General features: G+C 41.2%; 1 protein-coding gene across 1 annotated transcript in view; it reads right to left on the bottom strand.

Moving 5' to 3' along the window:
• CASTOR2 (cytosolic arginine sensor for mTORC1 subunit 2) overlaps positions 1-12,634 on the bottom strand; it is a 144,856-nt gene extending 132,222 nt beyond the window's left edge. The window contains exon 1 of the mRNA XM_075264925.1: positions 12,267-12,634. Within this exon, the coding sequence (XP_075121026.1) occupies positions 12,267-12,379 (113 nt within the window). The 5' untranslated portion in view covers positions 12,380-12,634. The remainder of the gene's footprint in view (positions 1-12,266) is intronic.
• Between the last annotated feature and the right edge of the window lie 799 nt (positions 12,635-13,433).

Below are 13,433 nucleotides of genomic sequence, written 5' to 3'. Positions count from 1 at the left end.
AGCATAGATTTGAGGTCTGGAGCATGGCACCTCCCAACAAGACCAAAAATTCTTGTTTGGAGCTTTTTGATTATGCTGATGTATCTAGGGCCTATGGAGGAATAGATCATGACTGGTGTAGGAAATGCCAGTGTTAATAAATTCCCCCTGTTTCTGGAATTCTCTCCTTTGATCTCCTAACAGTTGATCTGGTCATGGGAGCAGGAATCCATTGTCTTTAGATTTTCACCAGAAGGAGAAGACCTCAATCAATGGTGACTCCACTAAAACAGCAAGTCACACCTAAAACTACAGCTGGGAAATTTTTTGCCTAAAATTAAAATATAAAAAATGTTTTAAGTATAAGCGTGGTACAAAATCTTTATCATAAGTTTCATATTTTTGCATATAGAAAGAAAGTTCAGTGAAGTGGGTCATGGATAAGGAGTCAAATATATTTGATGCAGGCTTCCCTATGTTATCACCCAAATATTGACTACAGTAAAGAAACTGTTAATACAAGTTTACCACAATAGGACAAAGCCTGCATGAAAGATATCAAATTCTGGGGCAAGACCCATAATGATGAAAATCAGAATCAGAATTATTTGAAATAGCGAATCAAATTAATTTGATTAATTCTCAGGGGTGAAACTCTATACTGCTCATTCCGGATAGCCAAATGTAAGCATTCATGATCATCCACAGATTAGGAAAGTGTAGTGTTGGATTCAACTCCACATTCAATCTGGTTTACATGGGATTAAAACATAAAGGAAGAGGCTCATTAGGGAATATTTGCCCATTTTTATATCATAAATGTATTACTGTCTGCTAACAGGTCTACTAAGCAATCTACCTTGCTTAGTGTATCTTTTATTTTATGATGGAATTTTTTTTGTAATAAGATATACTTTTTTTCAACTTTTCATGCATGATTTATTAACATAATCCAAATACTTTCATAAAGGCTTTTTATACTTGTGTAATATATTTCATAAATGTCACACCAGAGTGAGAAAAGGACAGGATTAACAATATTACATGTTTTGAGTGAACGCCTCTAGTTTTATTGCTGATATTCTCTCAAATTAAAGGTGTGTACATTGACAATGCTATACAGAGCAATTTAAAACAGAATCTTAAAAGGAAAAACAAAATTGTAACATATTTAAGGAGGTGGCCTGGCTAAGAAAATGTTGACATAAGGCTCATAATGGGGTAAAAAAAAAATAAAAAAAATCAATACCTCACAAAGTTTTGCTCTACTTCCGATCTAACACTGCACACCTTTCTGATAGAAACCATGAAGTAGAGACTCTCGACACACAAAAGAGACTGCCCATCTAATCAATGGACATCAAGCTAATCCAGCCAATACCAGAGTGTCAAGGAGAAGAAGGGAGCATAGACCAGAGAAGGACCTGCGCAGAGTTCAAAGGGGAGGCAAAAGTAATATTGCTTCCTAAAATTATTTTTAACCTTTTATGAGTCTCTTGTTAAAACATTTATCCCCATCAAACAACCTTTCACTAGTTTTCTAACAAAGAATCATAAAGGTCTTCCAAAGAGTGAATGGAAAACTGTATAAGGCCCGATTCACATTTGTGTTCGGTATTCCATTCAAGGAGTCCTCATGGGGACCCCCCGAATGAAATGCCAAACGTATTGGCAAGTGGTGAGCTTATGAAAGCACATGGACCCCACAGACTATAATGGGGTCCTTGTGTTTTCTGCATGGTGTCTGCACAGAACATGTGGAGAGAAAAGTACTTCATGAACTACTTTCCTGTCCACATGACTCGTGCGTACTCCACACAGAAAACACACGGACCCCATTATAGTCTATGGAGTCTGTGTGCTTTCACTGCTCACCGCTTGCCAATGCGTTCGGTATTCCATTTGGGGGGTCCCCATGCGGACTCCTTGAATGGAATACCGAACACAAGTGTGAACCAGGCCTAATATTATCACTTTTAATATTTCACATAACTGTAATAGGCGTTAACTGGTTAGCGCAGTTATTTGAAGTAACTTCATTGTGCACAATTTATCAGATTCTGAGAACAGACTATACATTTCAGAGGGACAACACCAACATAAGCCTACGGCATGCACATTTTAGAGCTTATCAGCTTTCCATTTAGGGACCTTCATATGCACTTATTATTAATAGGAGTATATGAAATATAACCAGAAAAATGCAATATGTCTTTGTCACCAATTGGGAATAACCTAAGAAGAGTGAATCTTACAAGAACAAGAACTAGTAGTAGCTTGCTATCTACAGTTCTGCTCAGCCTCAAATTTACAACCTGTGTATGTTATATAACTGAAGTAATGGTACATCTATTTTTTTTTTTTTTTTGTCATGTGCGCAGAAAAAAAAACTATATATGTTTGAATCCTGCATCCCGAGTCATTGGTTTTATATATATATATATATATATATATATATATATATATATATATATATATATATATATATATATACACAGTATATCATGATGACTCATTTTATAAATAGCTCCTGAAAATATAGACAGCTGGCACTCTTTGGTGCTTTCCTATGGGATTTTACACAAAACAGAACATACATTTTTTCACATTTATTGCAGGCATACATCTTTTGAGTAGGCCAAGTAAATATCTGAAAATTTCCACTCCTGAATGACTGCTGTTCAATACAACACACATTAAGTGTCAGTAATCATTGCACTTAGGGTATTTTACATAGGCTTTTATAGAAAAATAAAACTAAAAATAATGTTACATTGTTAGAAATGGTTGTGTGTATATATTTATATATCTACAGTCCTATGAAAAAGTTTGGGCACCCCTATTAATCTTAATCATTTTTAGTTCTAAATATTTTGGTATTTGCAACAGCCATTTCAGTCTGATATATCTAATAACTGATGGACACAGTAATATTTCAGGATTGAAATGAGGTTTATTGTACTAACAGAAAATGCGCAATATGCATTAAACCAAAATTTGACCAGTGCAAAAGTATGGGCACCTCAACAGAAAAGTGACATTAATATTTAGTAGATCCTCCTTTTGCAAAGATAACAGCCTCTAGTCGCTTCCTGTAGCTTTTAATCAGTTCCTGGATTCTGGATGAAGGTATTTTGGACCATTTCTTTCTACAAAACAATTCAAGTTCAGTTAAGTTTGATGGTCGCCGAGCATGGACAGCCCGCTCTCAAATGATCTGAAAACAAAGATTGTTCAACATAGTTGTTCAGGGGAAGGATACAAAACGTTGTCTCAGAGATTTAACCTGTCAGTTTCCACTGTGAGGAACATAGTAACGAAATGGAAGACCACAGGGACAGTTCTTGTTAAGCCCAGAAGTGGCAGGCCAAGAAAAATATCAGAAAGGCAGAGAAGAAGAATGGTGAGAACAGTCAAGGACAATCCACAGACCACCTCCAAAGAGCTGCAGCATCATCTTGCTGCAGATGGTGTCACTGTGCATCAGTCAGCAATACAGCGCACTTTGCACAAGGAGAAGCTGTATGGAAGAGTGATGAGAAAGAAGCCGTTTCTGCACGTACGCCACAAATAGAGTTGCCTGAGGTATGCAAAAGCACATTTGGAGAAGCCAACTTCATTTTGGAAACAAAGATTGAGTTGTTTGGTTATAAAAAAAAGGCGTTATGCATGGCGTCCAAAAAGAAACAGCATTCCAAGAAAAACACTTGCTACCCACTGTAAAATTTGGTGGAGGTTCCATCATGCTTTGGGGCTGTGTGGCCAATGCCGGCACCGGGAATCTTGTTAAAGTTGAGGGTCACATGGATTCCACTCAGTATCAGCAGATTCTTGAGAATAATGTTCAAGAATCAGTGACAAAGTTGAAGTTACGCCGGGGATGGATATTTCAGCAAGACAATGATCCAAAACACCGCTCCAAATCAACTCAGGCATTCATGCAGAGGAACAATTACAATGTTCTGGAATGGCCATCCCAGTCCCCAGACCGGAATATCATTGAACATCTGTGGGATGATTTGAAGCGGGCTGTCCATGCTCGGCCACCATCTAACTTAACTGAACTTGAATTGTTTGTCCAAAATACCTTTATCCAGGATCCAGGAACTGATTAAAAGCAACAGGAAGCGACTATAGGCTGTTATCTTTGCAAAAGGAGGATCTACTAAATATTAATGTCACTTTTCTGTTGAGGTGCCCATACTTTTGCACTGGTCAAATTTTGGTTTAATGCATATTGCGCATTTTCTGTTAGTACAATAAACCTCATTTCAATCCTGAAATATTACTGTGTCCATCAGTTATTAGATATATCAAACTGAATTGGCTGTTGCAAATACCAAAATATTTAGAACTAAAAATGATTAAGATTAATAGGGGTGCCCAAACTTTTTCATAGGACTGTATCTATACACACACTCATAAATACTAGATATACACACACAGATGTAGCAAAGGTGACTCACAATGTGTTAACAACAATGGCACAGATTAACACAACTCTTTTAGGGGGTGTTCACACTAAAGCCGCTGTCCGCCTAGGGGTTTCCATCCTAGTCCCTGGAGAAACTGCATAGAGGACGGCTTGCTTGGCGTTCAATTTTAAAACCCATTCATTTGAATGGGTATTTAAAGCAAACCACCAGTATCTGTGTGCAGCCTCTCCACGGGAAACCGTGGACACTTTGCTCGGGCACTAAGTCCTTCCTGTCCGTGCAAAAAAAAAATAAATAATGGTTTCCCTGCAAAGAGGATGCGCACAGATACCGGTGGTTTGCTTTAAAAACCCATTAAAATGAATGGGTTTTAAAACTGACTGCCGGCAAGCCGACCTTTATACAGTTTCTCCGGGGATTAGGACGGAAACCCCTGGACGGACAGCGGCGGTAGTGTGAATGCTCATTTACTGAATTTTGCATAGACCATTTACAAAATTATAAAGTTACAAACATACACAAATATATTTATATAATGTACAGACAAATTTATGTTATATATTTATATACGCACACACATATATAACACAATACATTTTTTGACAAAGCCAGACAAATTTAGCTTTGCTTGCACTGCTTCTTTTCTCTATAGTTATATGTAAACATATAAATGGATAAATGATGATGTAATGTTGTTATGGGGAGCCTTGAAAGCAGGCCAGAACTTTTTTAAGCAGCATTCATTACTAGGGAGTATCTGTCTTCACAAAGGTATGAGGTTCCAGCAAGGGTAACACAGAGATGACTTATTGATGACAATAAGGAATCTATGAGTAGACACAATATAAACGATGTGATGTTCCGTATTACTTATAGATACAATAATATAGATTTCATTCTTTATATCTATCACAACTTAAAAACTAAAACAATATTCACCTAAATGAAATTAGACTTTAAAAAAAGTTTTATTAATATGTAGTGGCAATAAAAATGTCAGGCAGCTGAGACATTTTACTGGCTGCTTATAATAGTTCAGACACTTTCGCCTTTAGTTACACATTTAAGGCCTTATTCACACAACAAAATTATTAAAAAAAAAAAAAAGAAAAGGCTGTCACACAGTAATTCTTAAAACAAATTGGGGGAATTTACTTTCCCATGTGCGCCAGTTTTTCAGCATTTCTTTGATGCAAGAGGCTGCGCCTCTTAATTCAGTTGTGCCTCGGTCCTTTTTAAGGGAGCCTTCACGCGGAGTTCACGCTCCGCTCATTCTGAACATAAACTCGTTCAGAGTGAGCAGCGTAAAAACCAGATCCCATTGACTTGAATGGGTGTCGGCATATGCGCGCTACCCATTGAAATCAATGGGAGGCTTTTTTACCTATTGCTTTCAATGTGATACGTGCGTATGCCAGCACCTATTCAAATCAATGGGATCTGTTTTTTACGCCGCTCACTCTGAACAAGTTTACGTTCAGAATGAGTGGAGCGTAAACTCCACGTGAAGGCTCCCTAACGCTAGGTTCACACCTGCGTTCTGGTCTCCGTTCTATGGTTTCCGTCTTCTGCATGCCAGAAGACGGAAACCATAGACCGGGTCCGGCCGTGCGCGGCGGTGAGCGTTTTAGGCTCTCCGCCGCGAAACCGGATTTTTTTATCCGGACACAGAGTACTGCATGTCCGACTCTGTGTCCGGATTATAAAACCCGGTTTCGCGGCGGAGAGCGCAAAACGCTCACTGCCGCGCACGGCCGGACAGCTTTCTCACCCATTCAAATGAATGGGTGAGAAAGTCTCCTGCAGGTTTCCGTCTCCTGCCTCTGTTTTAGGCAGGAAACGGAAACCTAAAGTACAGAGACCGGGCGCAGATGTGAACGAGCCCTAACACAGGAGTAGGAAATGTCTTAATCACCCCCCTTCCCCTAGTCACATGTTCATTTTTTACAGTACTTTTAACAGACTGGCAAAAAAGATAACTCCTATTTTTGGCCATTTTGGATCAAAGTCAATGGGTCAAAACTGCCAAAAAAAAAAAAAAATGGATTTGCAACAGAGTGATGGTGTTTAAAAATGTTACAGTGGGTTGGTTAACAAAAAAAGATGAAATTTATACACCCCATTAAAAATGTTGGAAAATGAAAGACAAGCATACATTAAAAACAATTACACGGCACAAAATAGATGCAAAATGTAACACACTGATGAAAATCATCTGTGAACATAGATCATTTCATCAGTTTTTCATCAGGGTCGTGTGAATATGCTTTAGGCCTCATGCACACATTTCTTTTTATCTTCAGTATCCTGTCCATTTTAGGAAACAGACCCATTGAAGTCTATGGGTGCATTCACACGGAGGAAAATGGCGCTGAATTTGGTGTGGAATCCACGTCAGATTCAGCGCTGAAAAAAGCCTCCTATTGAAGTCAATGGGAGGCTTTTTTTCAGCGCTGAAATTCCACACCAAATGCCTCACCATTTCCTCTGGGTCAATACACAGAGTTTTTTGGCGCTGATTATGATGCTGAATCCGCTCCAAAATCAGCCTCCGAAAAAAGCCTCCCAATAGAACTTTTTTTGGAAGCTGATTTTGAGGTGGATTCAGCGCAAAGAAACTCTGTGTGCACTGACCCTAAATGTATCTGAGTCTGTTCTGGTTTTTTTAGACAGCATGTACTATTCTTCCTTTTACTGAATACTTTTTTCACTGAAGGCCTTGCTTATTGAAGTCTATGCGATCATATGTTTTTCGCAGACACCTGTATTTGGTAAAAATAGAATAAAAAAAGGCCAAAACTGGGATTTTAAAAGCAGATGATCAGATCCAATTTTCACTGAAATGGCTCTGTGCATAAGGCCTCAGGCATATTTTCAATGTTAGCAAATTTTATGCAACAGGAGCAGAGGCATAGCTATATGGGGTGCAGCAATGGCACTCACTACCAAGCCCTGGACTCTGAGGGGCCCTAAACACTCCTTTGCCACATAACATATAGCACTATGCTAAATGGCACAAGATAGGTAGAGGCCCCTTTACAGTATATGCATTGGTATCCAGAAGCTCCTGCATGGGAATGGATTTCTTTTTATCTATTGCCCCTCCAAGCTTCCACATACACCACCTAGATAACATGTTGAATACTACTGGTTACTGGACCAACCAATCAGGGTCGGACTGGCCCGCCGGAGCACCGGGGGATCCCCCGGTGGGCCCCCGGGCCCGGACTATACTACTAATCATTTTAGCATAGGCAGGGGCCCGATCGGGCCCCTAACCACCCCATTGATGATCGGGCCCCTGCCTATGCTAAAATGATTTCAATCGGGCCCCTGCCCATGTCAGAGGAGGATTAGAGGAGGCGCTTAGGGCCCCTCCCCTAATCCTAAGAACCAGCGCAAGGAGAGCTACCGATCTCCTTGCGCTTGTTCAGCCATCTACGTATCAGCGTAGGCGGCGTCATCACGCCGCCTACGCTGATACAGAGACGTCTGACAGAAGAGGATGCGGCAGCAGCGGGAGCAGCAGCGCGCGGTCGGACGGTAAGTATAATAACTTTTTTTTTTTGTTTTATAATGGGCCGCTGCCTGCTGGAGTATCTACCAGCAGGCAGCGGCCTATTTACCAACCCGGACCTGCTCACTGCCGCCCCCGCTTCCCCTTGTACTTTAGGCCGCGGCGGGCGGTAGTGAATAGGCCCGGGCCAGGCCGCGATCCCACTGCCGCTAATATTATACTCAGGGGTCTTTTCAGACCCCCGAGTATAATAATCGGAGCCCCAGGGGAGGTGAGAGAACATAATAAACAGTGTTAACTCACCTCTCCGGGATCCGGTGTTACTCCTAGCTGGCTTCGGGGCTATATGTTAATGCCCAGACGTCACGTGGTCTGGAATATTACCATATAGGCCCGAAGCCTGTTCTAGCAGTAACATATAGGCCTGAAGCCTGTGGTAGTAGTAATAACCTGTTACTGCGAGCACAGGCTTTGGGCCTGTATGGTAACAGGCTGTTACTGCTACCACAGGCTTTGGGCCTATATGTTACTGCTAGCTCAGGCTTTGGGCCTATATGGTAATATCCCAGACCACGTGACGTCAGACACATTACCATATAGGCCCAAAGCCTGCTAGGAGTAAAATCGGATCCCGGCGAGGTGAGTAACAGTATTTATTATGTTCTCTCACCTCCCCTGGGGCTCCGATTATTATACTCAGGGACTGAAAAGACCCCCGAGTATAATAATAGTTCATGGGTGTGCAACTGTGGGGCATAATAGAGCTTGAAAGGTCCACTGTGGCCCCTGTAACCTCTATTATGCCCTACAGTGGCCCCCCTGCAACCTCTATTATGCCCCACAGTCTATTGTGCCACCGTGGGGCATAATATAGGCTGCAGGGGCTGCTGTGATATATATATATATATAGGGTCTGGATGTGTGGAGAAGTGAGGAGTCAAAGATGTCTGTGTTTCAAACTTTACAGAGTCAAGTCACAGCTGGAAGAAGTGGTCATGGCGGTCCAAAGGGAAGAGACGGGAAATGTGGGAAGACGTCTCCTGTGAGTATTACTGCACAAGATATTACTGCATTGTATTTACTGTAATGTTGTGATTTATTGTAATGGTACTGCTAGCACCCCCAATCCCCCGCTGTCTGAGGTGGACAATCGAAAGATGCCCCCAAATCTTTCAATTACTACAACTCCCAGCAGCTCCAGATGCCCTGGAGCTGCTGAGAGTTGTAGTGCACCCACCCCATAGATGATGTCCCACTCTATTGTTATGCTGGTGCCCTTTTCTAGAGCTCCAGCATAACAATATCCAAGTTTCAGAAACGCTGAGGACTTAGGGTATGTTCACACATCAGTATGCCATCTGTCCGTTTGAATTCAGTTTGACACTTCCAAATGGACTGATACACATACTGATCTCTACTCTGGTTACAATTGCTACTTTTAATTCCCTTATCTGTCGGGGACGGAGAGTGTTTGCTATCAGCATAAAAAGGTGTCAGTATACAATCAGTATGTGCCTCAGTCCGTTTTGAAGTGTCAAACTGAATTCAAACGGACGGATGGCATACTGATGTGTGAACATACCCTTATCTGCCTGAAAATGGCTGACACCTGGCGGACCTCATTATGTTAATGAGGTCTGCCACTGTCTGTGTGCAACCGCCATTTTAATAGTCCACCTCTCCGTCATTCTGGTCCCATGGTGGACCTGTATGACGGAGAGCTTGCCGCTGTTGTGAACCTAGCATAAGGCTATCTCTACACTATAACTTCTGTCATACAACCAAAGATGTCGCCCTGTGATTCTTTCACTCATGTTAGTGAATGGAGTCACATTGCAACCTGAGGGACCCAATGCGACTCCATTCACTAATGTGAAAGAGTCCCAAAGGGACACTGCGATCTTTGGTTGCATGAAGGAAGTAGTAGTGTAGCCATAGCTGTTTTGCACACTGTATTGTGCGTGAAAATGCACTTTAAACGTGTATAATGGCAAAAACTGGACGGGCGATATTACATATGGCAGTAGGGTGGGCCCCTGGAAATAATCCCACTGGTGGGCCCTAGGCACCCCAGTCCGACCCTGCAACCAATCCTCACCCATCCTCACCCTTAGAGGGCTTTACATCCCTGGATTATTAAAAACTCTACAGAGTTCAAATGCACTGGTTAGTCCCTATCATTGTGGTTTACTAAACTTGGTGTCATCTCCTAAAAACAAGCCATCAATGTGAGGAAAAAAAAAGAAAAAAGAAAAATTATATATATATATATATATATATATATATATATATATATATACACATACACACACACTCTTTAAATATTTATATTTTACACAAGGGCAGTATTTGAAAATCTAATCCTCTAAACTTTTAAGAAAACGGATTGGCATTATATTATTTGACATACTACACCCAACCCAACTATTTGACATAGAGAAACACTTTCCATTAATTGAGAACTACCAATTATGATTCGTTGCAAACCTCCTACTGTATGGACCATTTTCATTTTTTGTTAAATTTTTGTCTGAATTTTTTCATCATTGTAAGTGACTGAGCATACTCAAAACAACATGTATGGCAGCTCAGAAGATATGTGCACCATTTATTGCTTTATAAAACAATACATCTATTTACATTAGATGCTGCTTCCATATGCATGTGTAATAATACAAATTATATATATATGTACATATATAGCAAAGACAAACAATATAAGGTCAAATGATAACCAACCGAATCTGAACAAAGACAGCAATGAAATACTCAAGACAAACAATTACAACAGGAGATGTTTGCCACAGTCCCTTATTGACAACCTGCAGTAAACAACTGTTTGATATCAGATTGGGTGCCCACACAGCACAATGAACATTATCATGGGCAGTCAATCTCCTCTGTCTAGTACAATCCTACAGTGTTCAGATTTGGAGTAGAAAATGGGGCCATTCATTGACAGTCACTGCTCTACGGGCTTCTTATTTCTTCAATTTCAATATTAAAAATGCAGAATTGACAACAACAAGGCCCAAAATGCTAAAAGGGGCTCAAAAATTCTCAAACACCTCCAGCTTATAGTATTGCATGCATGGAAAAAGCCAGGCCTCAGTCACAAACAGAGCTTCTCTTTGTGTTGAGTATTGAAGTAACATTTACTTTTTCCACTCCTTGTAAACATCTATTTAATCAAACATGCAACAACTGGCCAAAGTGAATGGCAGGATTAAAACAAAAGGCACAGTAAAATACTTCATCTGCCCGACAAGTCTTTGGCACTGGGATTTTACGCTCTTATTTACTTATTTGCTGTTTTTCATAAACAACCTATAGAACTATAATTATAGCTTTTAATTGATCCCGAGACCCTGTGGGCACAGAAATGTGAATAAATCTAAGCAGCTATTCCTGAATAATTTAATTAACCCCTTCACTCCCTATAGGATTACTGCCTGGCCTTGAAATGAGTAGGGAAACTGCAGGCATTGGTACACCTTATTTTCGCACATTGGATTTGAGCAGTTGCATCCCCCAGTGCAGAGGCAAAGAAAGTAAACAAGGGTCTGGAATAAATTACTTTGCAAACAATGGCAGAGCTCAACCACTGGGGAGACAAAAGCTTCAAGTAATATCTGTGCACATTTCTGCAAGCTCTACATAGGCTGCCACTCCCCCTTATCAAAACCAAGCCATTGTTTCAAATGGACCATTGATCCTATAGACAAACTTTAGCTATGTGTTTTTCTAAGTTGCTATACAATTGCTGCCCCTACAGAACAATGAACACAAGTGTTATCCCAAAATCTATTACAATGCGCTGCTATAGAAGCAGATGTACATCAGGCCTGGAAAACAAATTTACTGCAACATGAAGCTCAGAAAAACAAAGCAAACAAAATGTGAAAATATAATGGAAACTCCCATCCCATGGAAACAGACATACATCTGGAGAGTACAAGGGGGGTTCTGAATATCTAATTGTTTATCCAGATTCCAGCCGTGCACTGTAGGGGTGTATAGGAATAAACAGAGCATCAAGCACATAGGATCCCAGGATCCACATCACATGTATGTGTATGTGGAAATATACATGGAAACATTTTATACTTTATTTTCTGAGCAAAAACAACACCTGTTCCATTCATTCATTGCCCCCTCCCATGTATCCCAATGACAGCCTCAGCCGCCCTGTGGGATTCAAACAATTCAATGACATTAAGTTGTTTTTCTCTGGGCTTTGTGCATCCACAGCCAGGGAATCAACCAGTGAGAAGTGACCCAGTTCTTCTGACCCTGTGCCCCCCCCCCTTTGCAGTGCCCAGTCTGCCACTTACCTGGTTTTGGAGGACAAAAAAGCAAGTTTGATTAATCCATAGGTAAACAACTGGATGTTCTCCTTGGCTATGCTGGCTACTTTTAGCCTGTGCTCTAGGATATGCAGTTCCATCTTTTTCTTCTTCTCATTTGTAGATCATCTAGAGGGAATAGTGTTGTTGCCTTTTGTGTCGATTGCAGATCTTTATCCTTTTCCCAGTGCAGCTGGTGGGGAAAGTCAGGAAGGAGCAGTAAATGGAGAGAGAGGGCGATCACAGGGAGAGGGGAAGCTGAGAAGCTGAATGAGTTCAGGAAGACTCGCACAGCAGCGGCTCCAGAGTGCAAAAAGCAGCTGGTGCTACACTGTAACAAACAACTTGCCACTCAAGCTGCTCCTCTCTGAGCATGTGCTCCGGCCCCGAGGCATGCCGGGAAGTGTAGTCCACTAGACTGCTGAGGAGGAAGGAGCTGTGCTGTTGTTTGTGTCGTGCGCTCGCTCTGGATCGTCTGGTGACGTGAAGTCATGGAATACTGTGCGATCCTTTGCAGAACAGGATGTTTAGTTGTCCTCTACGTTTTCTGTCGCTCATGTGGTGTGCTGTCGTGACACTGCGACTTGTTTGGTTTGAATGACGTTGCACCTTCAGACACAAACCTGTAGTCTGGGTTAGCAGTAGTCTGGGCTACATGTTTACCGTGTATGAGAGAATGTAGTCTATTCTTCCCTGAGATCAGCCATGTCAGGCTGTGGAGAAGCTCAGTGCAGTGTTCTTCAATAGAATGACTTACAAAAAGTAAAAAAATATTGCCCCATAGTCCAGCAGATGTCCGCATATGTGTGTTGTGTACATTAGTCACGTCTCTGGGTCTATTTGAAATCGACGGACAAGAAAGTTCTACATGTGCAACTTTTTCAGACTCCAATTTCAGTTTAAAAACAATGGACGCCTGATGGACTTCATTATTAAAGGGGTCCTATCATTGAAAGTCTTTTTTTTTTTTTTTTTTTGTCCCCAACACGTAGGAATAGCCTTAAGAAAGGCTATCCTTCTTCTACCTTTAGATGTCTTCTCTGGGCCGCCGTTCGGTATAATCCGTTTTTTGTCTGTATGCAAATGAGTTCTCTCGCAGCACTGGGCCCCAGCGCTCAAACAGCACTGCCGCATCCCCAATGCTGCGAGAGAACT

This window comes from Leptodactylus fuscus, chromosome 2, assembly GCF_031893055.1.
Source record: "Leptodactylus fuscus isolate aLepFus1 chromosome 2, aLepFus1.hap2, whole genome shotgun sequence".
Lineage (NCBI taxonomy): Eukaryota > Metazoa > Chordata > Amphibia > Anura > Leptodactylidae > Leptodactylus > Leptodactylus fuscus.
This window is presented reverse-complemented; position numbering and strand designations above follow the sequence as displayed.